Below are 14,639 nucleotides of genomic sequence, written 5' to 3' on the forward strand. Positions count from 1 at the left end.
ATTTTTTTCTCCAGCCGTCTGGAGTTTTTTTTTGTTTTTTCTGTCCCCCCTGGCCATTGAACCTTACTCTTATTCTATGTTAATTAATGTTGACTTATTTTGTTTTCTTACTGTGTCTTTTATTTTTCTATTCTTTATTATGTAAAGCACTTTGAGCTACTGTTTGTATGAAAATGTGCTATATAAATAAATGTTGTTTCGTTTTGCCGACGTTTTCGCCTCACTTGTGCATTACTGGAGGGAGGAAAAGTAAAAGGGATACTGTTTTGCTGAAGTGCTGGCCTCGCTTGTGTTATTAGCAGCTAAGCGAGTTTTCTGTTTCCTCAGTGGTGTAGCCCTTACCCCGACTCCACCTCTCACTTTTGGGCCGGATAGACACACTCACACTTCCATTTGTAGATGTTTAGATATAAGATATGTCAGTTATCCAGTTGTATAAGCAAATGTGAAAAGCATGTGCATTTCCAGCTTAAATGCTGCTATTTTCTATTGAAGATATTGATTTTATTGAATCCTGGTGGCACCAAATTCTTCCATTTCACAATTATTGAGGCCACTGTGCTCCTGGGAACAACCAAATCATTAGAAACTGTTTTATCCCCTTGGTCTGATCTACCGTATGCTTCACCACAATTTAATTATGGAGGTCCACTGACAGTTTCCTAGACTTTATGGCTTGCCTTTTTTGTCCTGCGGTGTGATTTGAGGAACCTTCTATACACAGGTGTGTGATTTCTAAACAATGTCCATTGAATTCAGTTATGCCACAGGTGGACTCCAGTCAAGTTCTAGAAACATCTGAAGGGGAATCAAAGTAACCAGGATGGCCACAACATGGAGTGTCCCAGCAAAGGTCATAAACTTCATTTATATACTTACATGAATGAGATATTTTAGTTTCTGATTTTTAAAAAATTGGCAGACTTCTCTGAGAACATGTTTGAACTATGTCATTATAGGTTATTGAGTGCAGATTGATGGGCAGAAATGGCAAATGTATTCATTGAAATTTAATCTACACTATAATAATGTGTAAGAAGTAAAGGGGTCTGAATACTTTCTGAATCCACTGTAGGGAGATGAGAGCCAGTTATGGCAACATCTGTCACAGGGCAGGAAAGGGTGCCAGTCACACTAAGAACTGCGAATCTACCCAACCTACACTGAGAGACAACCTACATGGTGATGGGAAGAAACATGCACCCAGACAGAGACAGAGCTAAGAATCGAATCCAAGTCCTAAGAAATATGAGGCAGCACTGTGCCACGCTGCAAGGCTCCTCACATGTGTGGATGTGTCTGCTTATTCTACACATTGCCTTTTTATGTTTCTCATAAGCTGCTTCAATAAAATCTGTAACATATAACTTCAGCTGTAAAAAGCAACTTAAGAACCAGGCTTCAGTTTTACTATCTGCATACAACAATAAAATTTGCACAAACCACGAGAATGTTATGCATAAAACATGGCCTCTCCTTCAGAGGAGCTTATGATAATAGCAGCATAACAAAATGTAAGATTCTCAGACCCACTAAATCCAGTAGGTGGCACAGCCTTTCCTGGCATCAATCCCCAGATGGGACAACAGACCGCTGCAGGATCAGAATAATCATCATCATAAAAAGAGATGCACAATACAATACAATACAATACAACATTTATTTATATAGCACATTTTCATACAAAAAAATGTAGCTCAAAGTGCTTTACATAATGAAAAATTAAAAAAAAAAAAAGACATAGTAGGAAATTAAAATAAGTCAACATTACATAACATAGAATAAGAGTAAGGTCTGATGGCAAGGGAGGACAGAAAAAGCTAACAAAAAAAAAATACGGAGAAGGGGGCTAACATCCAGGGTGTTCTCTGCATTGAACTAGAATGTTCTTCCTTTGGGTTTCTAATACATGCTTCAGTTTCCTCCCACAGTCCAAAAGACATGCTGATTAGGTAAGCTGCCACTGCTACACTGACCCCTTGTGTGTGTATGCGTGTGTGTGGGTGTGCATTACTCTGTGATGGACTGACATTCTGGCCAGGGATTGTTCCGTTCTTTTGCCCAAAGGGTTCTAGCTACCCTACGACCTTTCACTGGGTTAAGGAAATGGATTGATGGGTAATCATTATAATAATATAAACACTTTTTACCTACTATTACCATCACTGGCATGAAAAAAAACATACAATTATTAACTCACATTCAATCTACTTTAAAGCTGTATCTATTTTGAAAGAATCAGGGGCAAGGCAGGAATCAAACTAGGATGGGGATGCCAGTCCAATCCAGTCCAGAGCCAGTAATTACCTTCACCATCACCATGAAAAGAATAGAAAAAATGAAAATCTACTTAATTCAGTTGAGTGGCATAGGGTGCTGGTGGATGCCTTAGCAGGAGCAGACACAGGACAGCAACTGACACTGGATCAGGTGCTAGTTCACTGCAGTGCCAGTAATAGAAATTATAATCATAAAATGTACCATCATTATCATCTAAATCTTGGCAGCATAAGGTGTGAGACTGAAGCTAAATACTGTGCCCTTGCGTGCCCTTAATAATAATAATAATAATAATAATAATAATAATAATAATAATAATGAGTGGTCATTTACATTTATTAGATCTTCTAAAATATATTGCTAAAACAGGTCTTTAAATGGACTGATGCATCTATTTCTTGTAGGACAGATTTTATGCAAATCTTACATTTTAGGCTGCCTCTTTAGTTTTGCTAGAGTGCACTGCCCCATCTGCTTTTTTCCCATTATTACACATTTTTCCTAGTGAATGTTATAAATTAAAAACTAGTATCAGATCAAACCATGAGTGAATCAATAATACAAAGTTTTTTAGTGATTATGTTTTTTTTTTACTGTTGTAATGGGTCCACCAGTGTGTGTTATTTGAGCCTAACACTGTGATTCTATGATTTTGCCATGTTCTATGATTTTCATAGATAGATAGATAGATAGATAGATAGATAGATAGATAGATAGATAGATAGATAGATAGATAGATAGATAGATAGATAGATAACTTATTGCTCATTATCAAATACCTGATCACAAAAAAATACCACATTCTTGGTATTTATTTTATATATGTATTGAATAAGGGCATGAAATAGGCACTGCACATATAGGCAATGCTCAGCCTGAAAAAGCTAAGGGAAGGTCTACAGGATGGTAGTGAGACCGGCTATGTTATGAGGGTTGGAGATGGTGGCACTGACCAGAAAGCAGGAGACAGAGCTGGAGGTGGCAAAGTTAAAGATGCTAAGATTTGCATTGGGTGTGACGAAGATGGACAGGATTAGAAATGAGGACATTAGAGGGTCAGCTCAGGTTGGATGGTTGGGAGACAAAGTCAGAGAGGCGAGGTTGTGTTGGTTTGGACATGTGCAGAGGAGAGATGCCCAGTATATTGGGAGGAGGATGTTAAAGATAGAGCTTCCAGGCAAGAGGAAAAGAGGACGGCCTAAGAGAAGGTTTATGGATGTGGTAAGGGAGGACATGCAGGTGATGGGTATAACAGAACAAGATGCAGAGGACAGAAAGATATATAACTGTAGTGCAAGTTTACAGTGAGGTGATTGTACTTATAAGTACAAACAGTTCTACAAGGAGCAATTGATTGAGTATGTTTATAGTTCTTGGGATGAAAGTGTTTCTGAACCGTGAGGTCCAAACAAGAAAGGCTTTGAAACGTTTTGCCGTGGCTGAGGCAGCGTGTGCTTGATACTGTATACCGATAATTCTCTTTCCGATTAGCTGCTGCTGTGATTCCCCACTCAGATACAGTGATTTAAATACTCCGAGTGGTGCAGTGACCCCTAACGGGAGCAGCCGAAAGAAGAAGAAGAAAAAGAAGCCTGAAAAAGCAACTGTTCTCAGTCTCATTATCTGTAACTTATATGTATAATTCTTTGTACATAATGCTTGGTGTTCTGTTTCCAGATTATAAATTGTATTTTAATTGCCTGCCATTTCGATGTGCTTGATCAGCCTTCTCCACAGGATACAGGTCAGTCCTGCATCTCCTCGCCAGACAGGCCCTTTTCCTTCAGGTCGTCTTTTACTTTATCCATCCACCTCTGTGTCGATCTCCCTTCACTTTCTCTTCCTCTATACTTCCATTACCATCACTGTTTTGTTCACATAATCATTGTCTCACCTCATCACATGTCCATACTACTTCAAACTACATTCCTGAACTTTCTTAGCTGTCTCTCCCACTATTGTTGCACCTCTGACCGTATCACATGTAGGACATGACAGGATGGTCTGCTTTCTCTTATGGAGATGTTTTTCACAGCAGGGGCTCTTCATGATGGAAAAGTCAATGTAATATAATATAACATTCTCAGCCCATTTAGTCCAATGTTTTAGACAGTCTTCTGGTGCTGGTGTCCTCTTAGTGAACACCCGTTCAACTTGAGTACTCCAGTCTCTCCCAACATTCACAATGAGAAAATGAGTGAGTTTTAATTGACCCTTCTGTATGCTAAGGCAACACTCCACATTGTCATGTAACAAGATTTCAAAAACTTTAATACAGTTCATGGTTGTGGGAGGCCTAAGTCAATCTGTACATTATTCAGCCAGAGTCAGCCTTGGACAAGGAATCTTTCTATTAATTGTAGTCCCCAACAGTGCCAGTGCTAGGTTATTTTGAGCCCTAGGCCAAGCTTATTAGTGCGCCAACTGACTAACAAGCTAACCTGTATGGCTGGGTTTTGCCCCCTGTTATCATCTGCGCCCTAGGTGAATGCCTAATTTGCACTGGCACTGGTTAGTAATTAATTTAAAACTTGCCGTTGGCATGTGTGAGGAAAACAGCTGAAACTGGAGAAAACCCACCTAACACGGGACGGAGACTGAGCAAAAGAAACTCAAGCTCAACAACACTATCTACTGCACCAACATCCTGTTTGGAAAGAGACATTTTAATAGAGTGATATATACCACCCGCTATGCCGGTGGTCAAGTCAGGACCTCTATCTGCAGGGCAAATGAGGGCCACCTTACAATGTTCGCCCAATACAGATTGGCCAAAGATACATAGTTCCTAAAGGAGGAATCGAAGAGCAGTGAAGAGTGTGACATTGAAAAGGAGACTCAACTGGGAATAACTACATTTGGGAAAATGTTAAGAATTATTCTTAACTTCAAGATTATGTATAATTTCAACCTGGCATTGAATTTTGACAAGGTAAGGATTAATGGAGGTATGTAGGTCAGGCTGATTAATGTCTCTTAATTGGCCCACAGGGTGTTTGTGTGTCTAGGGATAGACCGGGACTCCATCTTGTCTTGGTTCCTACCTTGCACTCCATGTTGTGGGCATGGATTCTTGCTCTACATAACTGTACTGCTTATACTTTGCCAAATTGAATTTAGATGTATTTAGATTGTGTGCTAAATAGAATGACTATTGAATGAGTGAGTGAAAAAGGAAGCAGTGTAATGGCACATTTGGTCCAAATCATATTATGTGATATCATATACTGTTATATTCTGCTCTGAACTTGTACTATTTTTTATTTTACTGTTATACTGTATTGAGGATTACTTGTGTTCTGTGTATTGTATTATATTGACTCTCTATTTTTGACACCCACTGCACGCCCTACCAACCTGGAAAGGGGTCTCTCTTTGAATTGCCTTTCCTAAGTTTTCTTCCATTTCTTTTCCCCTACTAGGGTTTTTTGGGAGTTTTTTCATTGTATTCTTTGAGAGTCAAGCCTGGGGGGCTGTACAAAAGACAGGGCCTGTTAGAGCTCATTGCAGCACTTCTTGTGTGATTTTGAGCTATACAAAAATAAATTGTATTGTATTGTATTGTCTGCTATCATGGACTTTCTGTTGTGCCTTGTGCAACATCACGGTTGTAGTTCCTGAACAGCTATTCATTTTCCATCAAGTTACACTGGTTAGCACTGCTGCCTTGCAGATCAAGGAGACCAGTGTTTGTCATTGTGGAGTGTCCATGTTCTCCCCATGCCCAAATACTTCACTGTTCCTTCAACATCAGGTTAATAGACAGCTCTATGTGTGTGTATGTGCATGTGTGCGTGTGTGTGAGTGTGTGAGTGAGTGAGTGTGAGTGGCCCATCCAGGGTTGTGTCCTGCTTTGTACCGACCCAGTGTTGTTGGGATAGGCCCTGGTATCCTAGAATTGGATTAGGGTGCTGGATTTAGATTTTATTTATCACATATACACACACAGAGTTTGCAGTGAAATGCAGCTCATCTTGCAGCCTGTACTGCAAATTAAAAATTGTATGTTAAAATTAATATTAAATATTAAAAAGTGAAGATTTAAAATACCTCAAGTAATTGTAATTTTATAACACATACAAATCTTAGAGGTATAACTTTTTTTTAAATAATTATTAAGTAATAAATTTTGAGGAATGTCTGACAAGATGACCATTTGTTATTTTTCTCAGTTTCACTGTTTTTGATTTGAAGTGCTTACCATATTCTAACCATTCAAAATGGCTGTGGAAAGGGTGAGATAAGTCCTTCATGATGCTAACTACCATGGTAGTGTTACACTGTAGGTCCTGTTGTGACATTCCCATGATGGGCTCAGCTGAGTGCACACCTTTCTGCAGTGTTGAGTGCTCCATTTTTGAGCCATTTCATTACCGGGCAGTAATGCAGCCTGCCAGTATGCTTTCAAAGACTGGATGATAGAAGGACTTGAGGACTCTTTCTGACTCTCTGAATTTCTTCACTCACTTGAGAGTCTGTTTGTGTGCATGTAGGTTTGAGAATATAATGCTGTGTTATATATGCATGAATTAAAGGCTGCCCACTTACCAAAGTTTAAAACCATAGTGATATAATAATAATAATAATAATAATAATAATAATAATAATAATAATAATTCATTACATTTACAATATATGTCGCTTTTCAAAGTACTTAAAGAGGTTTATGTAGTGAGCAAGGAGCCACTTCAAACACCACTAATGTGCAGCATCCACCTGGATGATGCAGCGACAGCCACTTTTCCACCAGTACATTCACCATACATGAGCTATTAGGTGGTGAAGGGGCGAGAGATAGTTAGCCAGTTAGAGACAGGGGATGATTAGTGGGCCAGAATGACCAGACCGTGGGGGGGAATTTACCCAGAACATTGGGATACACCTTACCATTTACGAAGGATGCACAGGGATCCTTAATGACTACAAAGAGTCAGGACCTTGGTTTTACGTCTCATCCAAAGAACGGTGCTATTTTTACAGCACAATGTCCCCTTCACTGCACTGGGGCAAAGGGATCCACATTTAAACCACAGAGTAACCCCAATCAACCCAACCGATTTTTCTTCGTTGGTCTCCCAGCCAAGTATTGGCCGGACCCAAACATGCTTAGCTTCAGGTGGATGACCTGTTCTGAAGTGCATGTGGTATGGATGCTATGCACAAAATAAAAAATCAGTACATAACACTGATAAAAGTTTTCCTGCATGTCTTTTTGTTCATGATAATGCCTTACCTTTTTCAAATGCTGCAGCAGAACAATGACATCAACAACATCTGCAAGAATGAGAAGCCTCGTCACCGCTGCCAGGAGCGCCCGGGCGGCCTGCACCACGTCTTCTCGGGCCGGCAGGTGGCAGGGATTATCTGTGAACACACTGGCTGTCTTTGAAAGGGAGCAACCTGAAAGAAAGGAGGATACAGGACACCATGAGTTTAAAATATACAGGCTGACTCTTTATTCTGTACTTATGAGGCCTTTACAGTGGAATACTAAAAAAGCGCCCAACATTTAGAAGGCCTGAGCTGTTCATTGGGTTCAGAGTAATGTGATTCATAACAAAGACTTAATAATTGTGTTGTGCTTTAATATGTATCAGAAAGATCTATTGATTTATATTCTAACATAAACTGTGATTTGACTGATTGATTAATCGATGTGTGGCATGGTGGCTGAATGCTCCTGCCTCACTCTTACAGAATCGTTGATTCAAATCTCTGGTTGGAGCAATGCCTTTGCAGTGTGTATTTTTTCTGTGTGTCTCTGTAGGGTTCCCTTCTATATCCAAAAAACATTTCGATTAGCAGGACCAGTAAGTGAAGGAGCGTGGGTAGTGAACTGGAGCTTCATTAGGGATTACGCCTCCTTGCACTTGAGAGTGCCAAGACAGACACTGGCTACGAATAATCTTGAAATAAGCAGGTTAGGATGGTGTAGGATTGATGGGTGTGGATTGTAATTTATACCACATCACAAAATACTCCAATATTGCTCACTGTCAAATTACAATGTATACCATTCATATGATTTTCTCTGTAATGTGGATGACTTTGGTAAAATGCTATATGGTTGTCTGCAGTGTGAAAGGTGCTATATAACATAAGTGACTGATTTGTGCCATGATGCACAGTACATTGCTTTATAAATATTTTCTATAGAAAGGACTACTGGTCATTGTGGAAGGCACTATATACTGAAATATGGATCTGTACCAACACATAAAATTCTTTATAATAACACCAACAATTAAAAGTGCTCCATATACTACTGTATTTAAATCTGCTATGAAAATATACCATTCCATTTTCTAAGCCCATTTAATCTTGAGGATGGAGTCAATCCTAGCAAGCCTAGGGCACAAGACAGGAGCTATCACTGGACTGGGCAAACACGCACACATCAGTGGCCAATTCAGTAACGCCAATCCACCTAACCTACATGTCTTTGGACTGTGGGATGAAAACCAGAGCACTCAGAGGAAACCCACTGAGACACGGGGAGAACATGAAAACTCCATGCAAGGAGGACCCAAAACATGAACTCCGGTTGCATTACTGCAAAGCAGCAGCACTACCACTGTACCACTATGCTGCCCTGCTTTGAAATGACAAAGTTAATTTGGTTCATATTTAAAATGTTAAAAAAATCCATATTTATTTACTAATGACATCAATAATAATGATAGCAATAATAATCATAGTCATTCTCAAACCCATTTAATCCAATCCAGGGTCATGCAGAGCTGAAGACAACCTTGTAAGCATCTGATGTAAGACAGGTAACAGACTGACAAATGTCAATCACTCACTGTAATTTTCCTAGTTTTATAAAATGTATGAATATTTACTAGATGATAGTGCATAAAATATGGGAGGTTCCTAAAACCCCCGTGAATAGAATTGAGTTGGTATTTTCCTGTCATTTCTTAACAGTTTTTGAGTAAACAATGTTCTTTAGTAAGTGTTTTGCCTTGCCTTGTGTAAGGTATAGAGGCATACGGTTTTTTAACCGTGTCCTTGAAAGAATTCTTTTTTGTGCTCGCGTTCGTGCTTATGCACGGTAACTGAGCCACGAACTCGTAAATTAAAAGATCTAAGTTTTGAACTGTATGTTTAAAGCATACAGAAGAAGAAATAAATAACCTTTAAGTACAGAAGTAACCAAAGCTTCATAAGAAAAACTAAGTTTATAGAAGATACATTTTTCCCTTTTTTTTGCCTTTATTCTTTGTGTGTAACTATTTTTCTTTTTATTCTTGTATGGATTATTTGCCTTTAACTTTCACAAAATATTTTTAAAACAAACTTTTGGACTGAGAGATTTCTTTAACACGTGCCTGACTTCACCTTATGCAAAGGCGGCTACACTCACACATATTCACACTTGCACTAATCATAATCTATACTAATAAAAGGCAAAGCCCTCACTGACTGACTGACTGACTCACTCACTCACTCATCACTAATTCTCCAACTTCCCGTGTGGGTAGAAGGCTGAAATTTGACAGGCTCATTCCTTACAGCTTACTTACAAAAGTTGGACAGGTTTCATTTCAAATTCTACGCGTAATGGTCATAACTGGAAGCTATTTTTCTCCATTTACTGTAATGGAGTTGAGCTCGAAAGCCGTGGGGGGCGGAGTTTCGTGTGACACCATCACGCCTCCCACGTAATCACGTGAACTGACTATCAACGCAGTACGTAGAAAACCAGGAAGAGCTCCAAAAAGCGCTGAAGAAAACATGCATTATATAATTAAAAAGGCAGCGAAACATTAAGAAGCGAGTGAGTGACATATACTACCATATTCATGAGTGCTGCTACTTCGGAAACAAAGCACGGTGTAAACCTAAAGTTTAAATTAAGTTCATGGACAGGCTGCCGCTGGCGTTTGTCATGCCCACGGGTAATGCGGGATACAAGTTTAATGAGAGGACGCAGGATATAAACGAGAGTTTTGATCACTTTGTAACTAAGTTAAAATTGCAGGTGAGGGGCTGTGCTTATGCAAATTCCGAGAGACTGTGTTTGTGGGGGGTTGACAGTTAAGGCGGGTGGGGGAGTCACGTCATCATCTCCCCTCCCATTCACCTCATTTCGCTCTGAGCTGAGCTCCGCGGCTAACGCCGTCTTCCGAAGCAACTTCATCACACTGCCACCAAATACTCACAGAAAAATCCACAAGTTAATACACACGCTGTCTCTAGAGTTTCTCCACACTGAATCCTCCAGGCACTACTTACAAAAGGTTACATTGACAATCGTGTTACGTTATTTTTAAAAAGTTTCCTTTTCTTAGTTTTCTAAAGGGGAACTTCTGTCAATGCATGATTTCCTGGTACACCGATTACATTGATCAGCGCTTCCCGGTTCATTTTACCCTCGCACCCCCTTGGTTTGAGAAGAAGTATGAAAAAATATGAGGTTAACACAGAAAAACAGATCACCAATTCAAGCTTTATGAATAATGGATTCGCCATCAATAATTGTTTTGGTAAAGCCATACTCAGCGTAATCCTCCTTCCGTTTTATAATTTTTCCGCCACTAGCCATGATTAAATGAACGGTAAAAAAGTAAGAGCGAGGGTGACTTATTCAGGCAGGCAGGCGACAGCTCAATAGCTCGAATTTGGATATAAGTAGCTTCTATTTAGTTGCCAGAAATATCTTTGTTAGGAATGGAAGTTGAATTTAGTCTTTAAATTTCTATGGTAAAGAAAAAGTTATGCAATGATGACTACATTTAACTATATAAAGTCAAAACTTGTATATATAAAGTCATTTGCGAATATATAAAGTCAAAACTTGATTATATAAAGTTACTGTCGGAATAAATAAAGTCAAAACTTTAATATATAAAGTCAGCGTTGTGTGATTGAAATAATTGCTTTAGACAAAAATAAAGGTTTGGGGACCATTCCCATATATTGTCGGCGAGACAATAAGCAAAAAAAAAGATGTTGATTCAAAGTCTTGAATTACAGTGAATACATAATTGAGACAAAATGGCGTTTATATGTAAAAGAAAAAACATGTGACAGGAAATGGTTGGCAGTCTGGAAGCTTTACAGGAAGTGACGTCTTCAGTGTTGGCCGGAAGTGACGTCATCAGGGACTCAGGGACGGCCGGAAGTGACGTCATCAGGAATGGCCAGAAGTGACGTCATCGCGGCCATCTTGAAAACCCGAAAGTTGATTTATTATTTCCCGTCTTGGTTTCTGTTGGCAAAAAGAGTTCAGGTAAGCACCACGTGACAACCCCTCATCTCGTGATGTTTCATTCACCTTTAGGCTCTCTGACTGCCTCCTAATCGCACATGTGTGACAGTTGGTATATATAAAGTCAATACCTGTTTCTGAATATATAAAGTCAAAACTTGAATATAAAGCCTAAAGTCATTCCCAAATATATAAAGTCAAAACCTGAGTATATAAAGACGGTGTTGGAATATTTCGGAATATATAAAGTAAGCACTGGAATATATAAAGTCAAATCTTGAATATATAAAGTCAGCGTCGGAATACAGGCTGTAAAGTAAGCTCTGCAATATATAAAGTCAAAACTTCAATATATAAAGTCAGCGCTGGAATATATAAAGTCAGTGCTGGAATATCCATCCATTTCCCAACACATTGAATCCGACCACAGGGTCACGGGGGTCTGCTGGAGCCAATCCCAGCCAACACTGGGCGCAAGGCAGGAACCAATCCTGGGCAGGGCACATGCATCATTTTCAAAACATTAACCGAACAGTGTTTTTTTAATTTATTTTTCTGAATACGTTTTTGTTCACTTAGTTCAGTTCAAAGTCGTTTCAATCAATAGATTTTGACTTTCACTTTATATATTCAGGAGTGAGTTTATATACTCCGATGTTGACTTTATACATTCAAGTTTTGACTTTATATATTCCGACAGTGACTTTATATATTCAAGTTTTGACTTTATATATTCGGGAATGACTTTATATATTCAAGTTTTGACTATATATTCTGACGCCGACTTGTTTGGCAACCTTGTTAATAGTCATTATTTTCCTGTATAAATCGTTGGTTGTTACGATAAAAAATGTCAGTTAAATATATGATATAGGAGACACACACAGTGATATTTGAGAAGTGAAATGAAGTTTATTGGATTTACAGAAAGTGTGCAATAATTGTTCAAACAAAATCAGGCAGGTGCATAAATTTGGGAACCACAAAAAAGAAATGAAATCAATATTTAGTAGATCCGCCTTTTGCAGAAATTACAGCCTTGGATTTTTTTTCTCCCTAAATAATAAAAACCATCATTTAAAAACTGCATTTTGTATTTACTTGTGTTATATTTGACTAATGGTTAAATGTGTTTGATGATCAGAAACATTTTGTGTGACAAACATGCAAAAGAATAAGAAATCAGGAAGGGGGCAAATAGTTTTTCACACTACTGTATATATATATATATATATATATATATATATATATATATGCCAGCAACACTCATGACAGTGACAAAACAATTACATTGTCAATCATGTTACGTTATTATTAAAATTTTTCCTTTTCTTTATCATAACTGCTTTAACACACTACTAGCGTGGGTATTCTGCTAGTAATAATAATAATAATCATAATAATAATAATAATGAAATGAATTAAATCTGGTATAGCAGTGTTTCCTAACCTTTGTGACGTCATCACCCAGTTTATCACACACCAGTGTGTTCACCACCCACAAAGTGGATCTGTGGATTCAACGCAATCCTTCAGGAAGGTGTTCCCCTCGGTGAATCAGGCACGATCGTCAAAGCGCAGTCCCGCGTGATCACCACAGCATTACAGCATTAGATGGTGAACCAATTGTCAGTGAGGAGATTGGGGAGGTCATCCAAGAGTGATGCAATTCACCTGTGAAGCTGCTGTACTGACAAGTGTAATTGTCAGAGCATGAGTAGAAGGGTTCGTCTAGGATTAGCTGCAGCCCACCTGCAATACTGCCACAGCCCATATGTTGGAAAACACTGTGTTATAGAAACACTGATTATGGCAGTGCTAACCACCTAAACAGCTATTTTCTCTTGGAGTTCTTGCTGAACACCCTTGCTGCTGTCTCATACAATTCACAATAATAATAATAAAAGCACAATATTTTGATTAACAATTTGCTTCTGGGCCTGCTTATTCTAAAAATGTAAGAGACTCTGGCAAATGTAAAATGGGATATATTATATATTTCCATAGTTAGCTGGTAGGATTGCGATCACTAACACCTTGCAAGCTCAGTTACACCTTAACAGAGAAGCGCTTTGTCCAAAGTTAGAAAGAGCAAAGAGCCGGAGTTAGGATAAAAGTAATGCGGAAAGGTTTCAGAACTGGCCTGCCTTCATATAATAAGGAAAGATCAATTGCTGTCAAATGAGCTGGATGGACTTTCTACCAGTTACATCTCATGGTGAGTCGTGGGACATTTAGGTACTGTGCCATTTTGGGAATTACAGAAAATGGCAAAACTTCATATCTAATTGCTAAATTTCATCTGATATGACTAGCTGGAATTTAAAAAAGGCAGGAGGAGGATGACACAACTATGTGAATGGGCAATGGTGTAACAGCTAGCAAATGACAAAAAAAAAGTAAATAATACATATTCCTGTCGTGATGTGAGATTTTGCATATAAGTTGATAAATATTTTGTATTTCTTTATTTGTAATTTAAGCAAAACTAAGTCAGGAAAGTGAATTTTATGACAGAGTTGGTGGAAGGGCTTGAAACAAATGTTTTTCTGCTAGAGTCTCTCTCTCATCCCCCACACAAAGCCAGGTTGTCTAACTGCCAAACTTTACCTCAACAAATGGTTTTTGGGGGTGGCAGGTGTTAAGATGTTCTATTTCCCCATTGGTCTGAAGTATGGCTGTTTGGAATTGGCTTGTATCAGAAGCCTTTAAGTATCATGATGCCCTATTGGCTGTAGGGGATTGGACAGAACATCTATAAAATTTGCTTGGTTAACCTCGCTCTCTCTTACTAACATCTGATGATGGAGCATCTCTCTCTCTTACCAAACTGATGAAAGACCATCTCACACCATGAACTAAAAAGGACAACACAATGAAGAGCACAGCTCGGCAGCCATATTGAAACAGGCATGCGGCCTGTTCTGAAGAAAGCTGACCACAAATGAACTAGAGACATTTTTAAGTAACTTACAAGTCAGTGTGCCGCCTGAACTACACATCACCATTTATCAGGTTATATGGTTGCCAATATTCAAATGTACTTTGCATATTGTTATTATTTATGAATATTATCAATAATACATTATTTAAATTGTAACTTAAGTCCTGCTTGTCTTTAACTACACCCAATTGCCTGAGG

The 14,639-nt window shown here is 38.7% G+C and overlaps 1 protein-coding gene across 7 annotated transcripts in view; it reads right to left on the bottom strand.

Moving 5' to 3' along the window:
• The window catches only part of LOC120514561 (catenin alpha-3-like), a 2,459,329-nt gene that overhangs the window by 2,215,111 nt on the left and 229,579 nt on the right, over positions 1-14,639 (bottom strand). For all 7 annotated transcript variants that reach the window (XM_039735001.1, XM_039735009.1, XM_039735017.1 and 4 more), the window contains exon 4: positions 7,514-7,680. In XM_039735001.1, coding sequence (XP_039590935.1) covers positions 7,514-7,680 — 167 coding nt within the window. The remainder of the gene's footprint in view (positions 1-7,513; positions 7,681-14,639) is intronic.

The sequence above is a fragment of the Polypterus senegalus genome, chromosome 1 (assembly GCF_016835505.1).
Source record: "Polypterus senegalus isolate Bchr_013 chromosome 1, ASM1683550v1, whole genome shotgun sequence".
NCBI lineage: Eukaryota > Metazoa > Chordata > Cladistia > Polypteriformes > Polypteridae > Polypterus > Polypterus senegalus.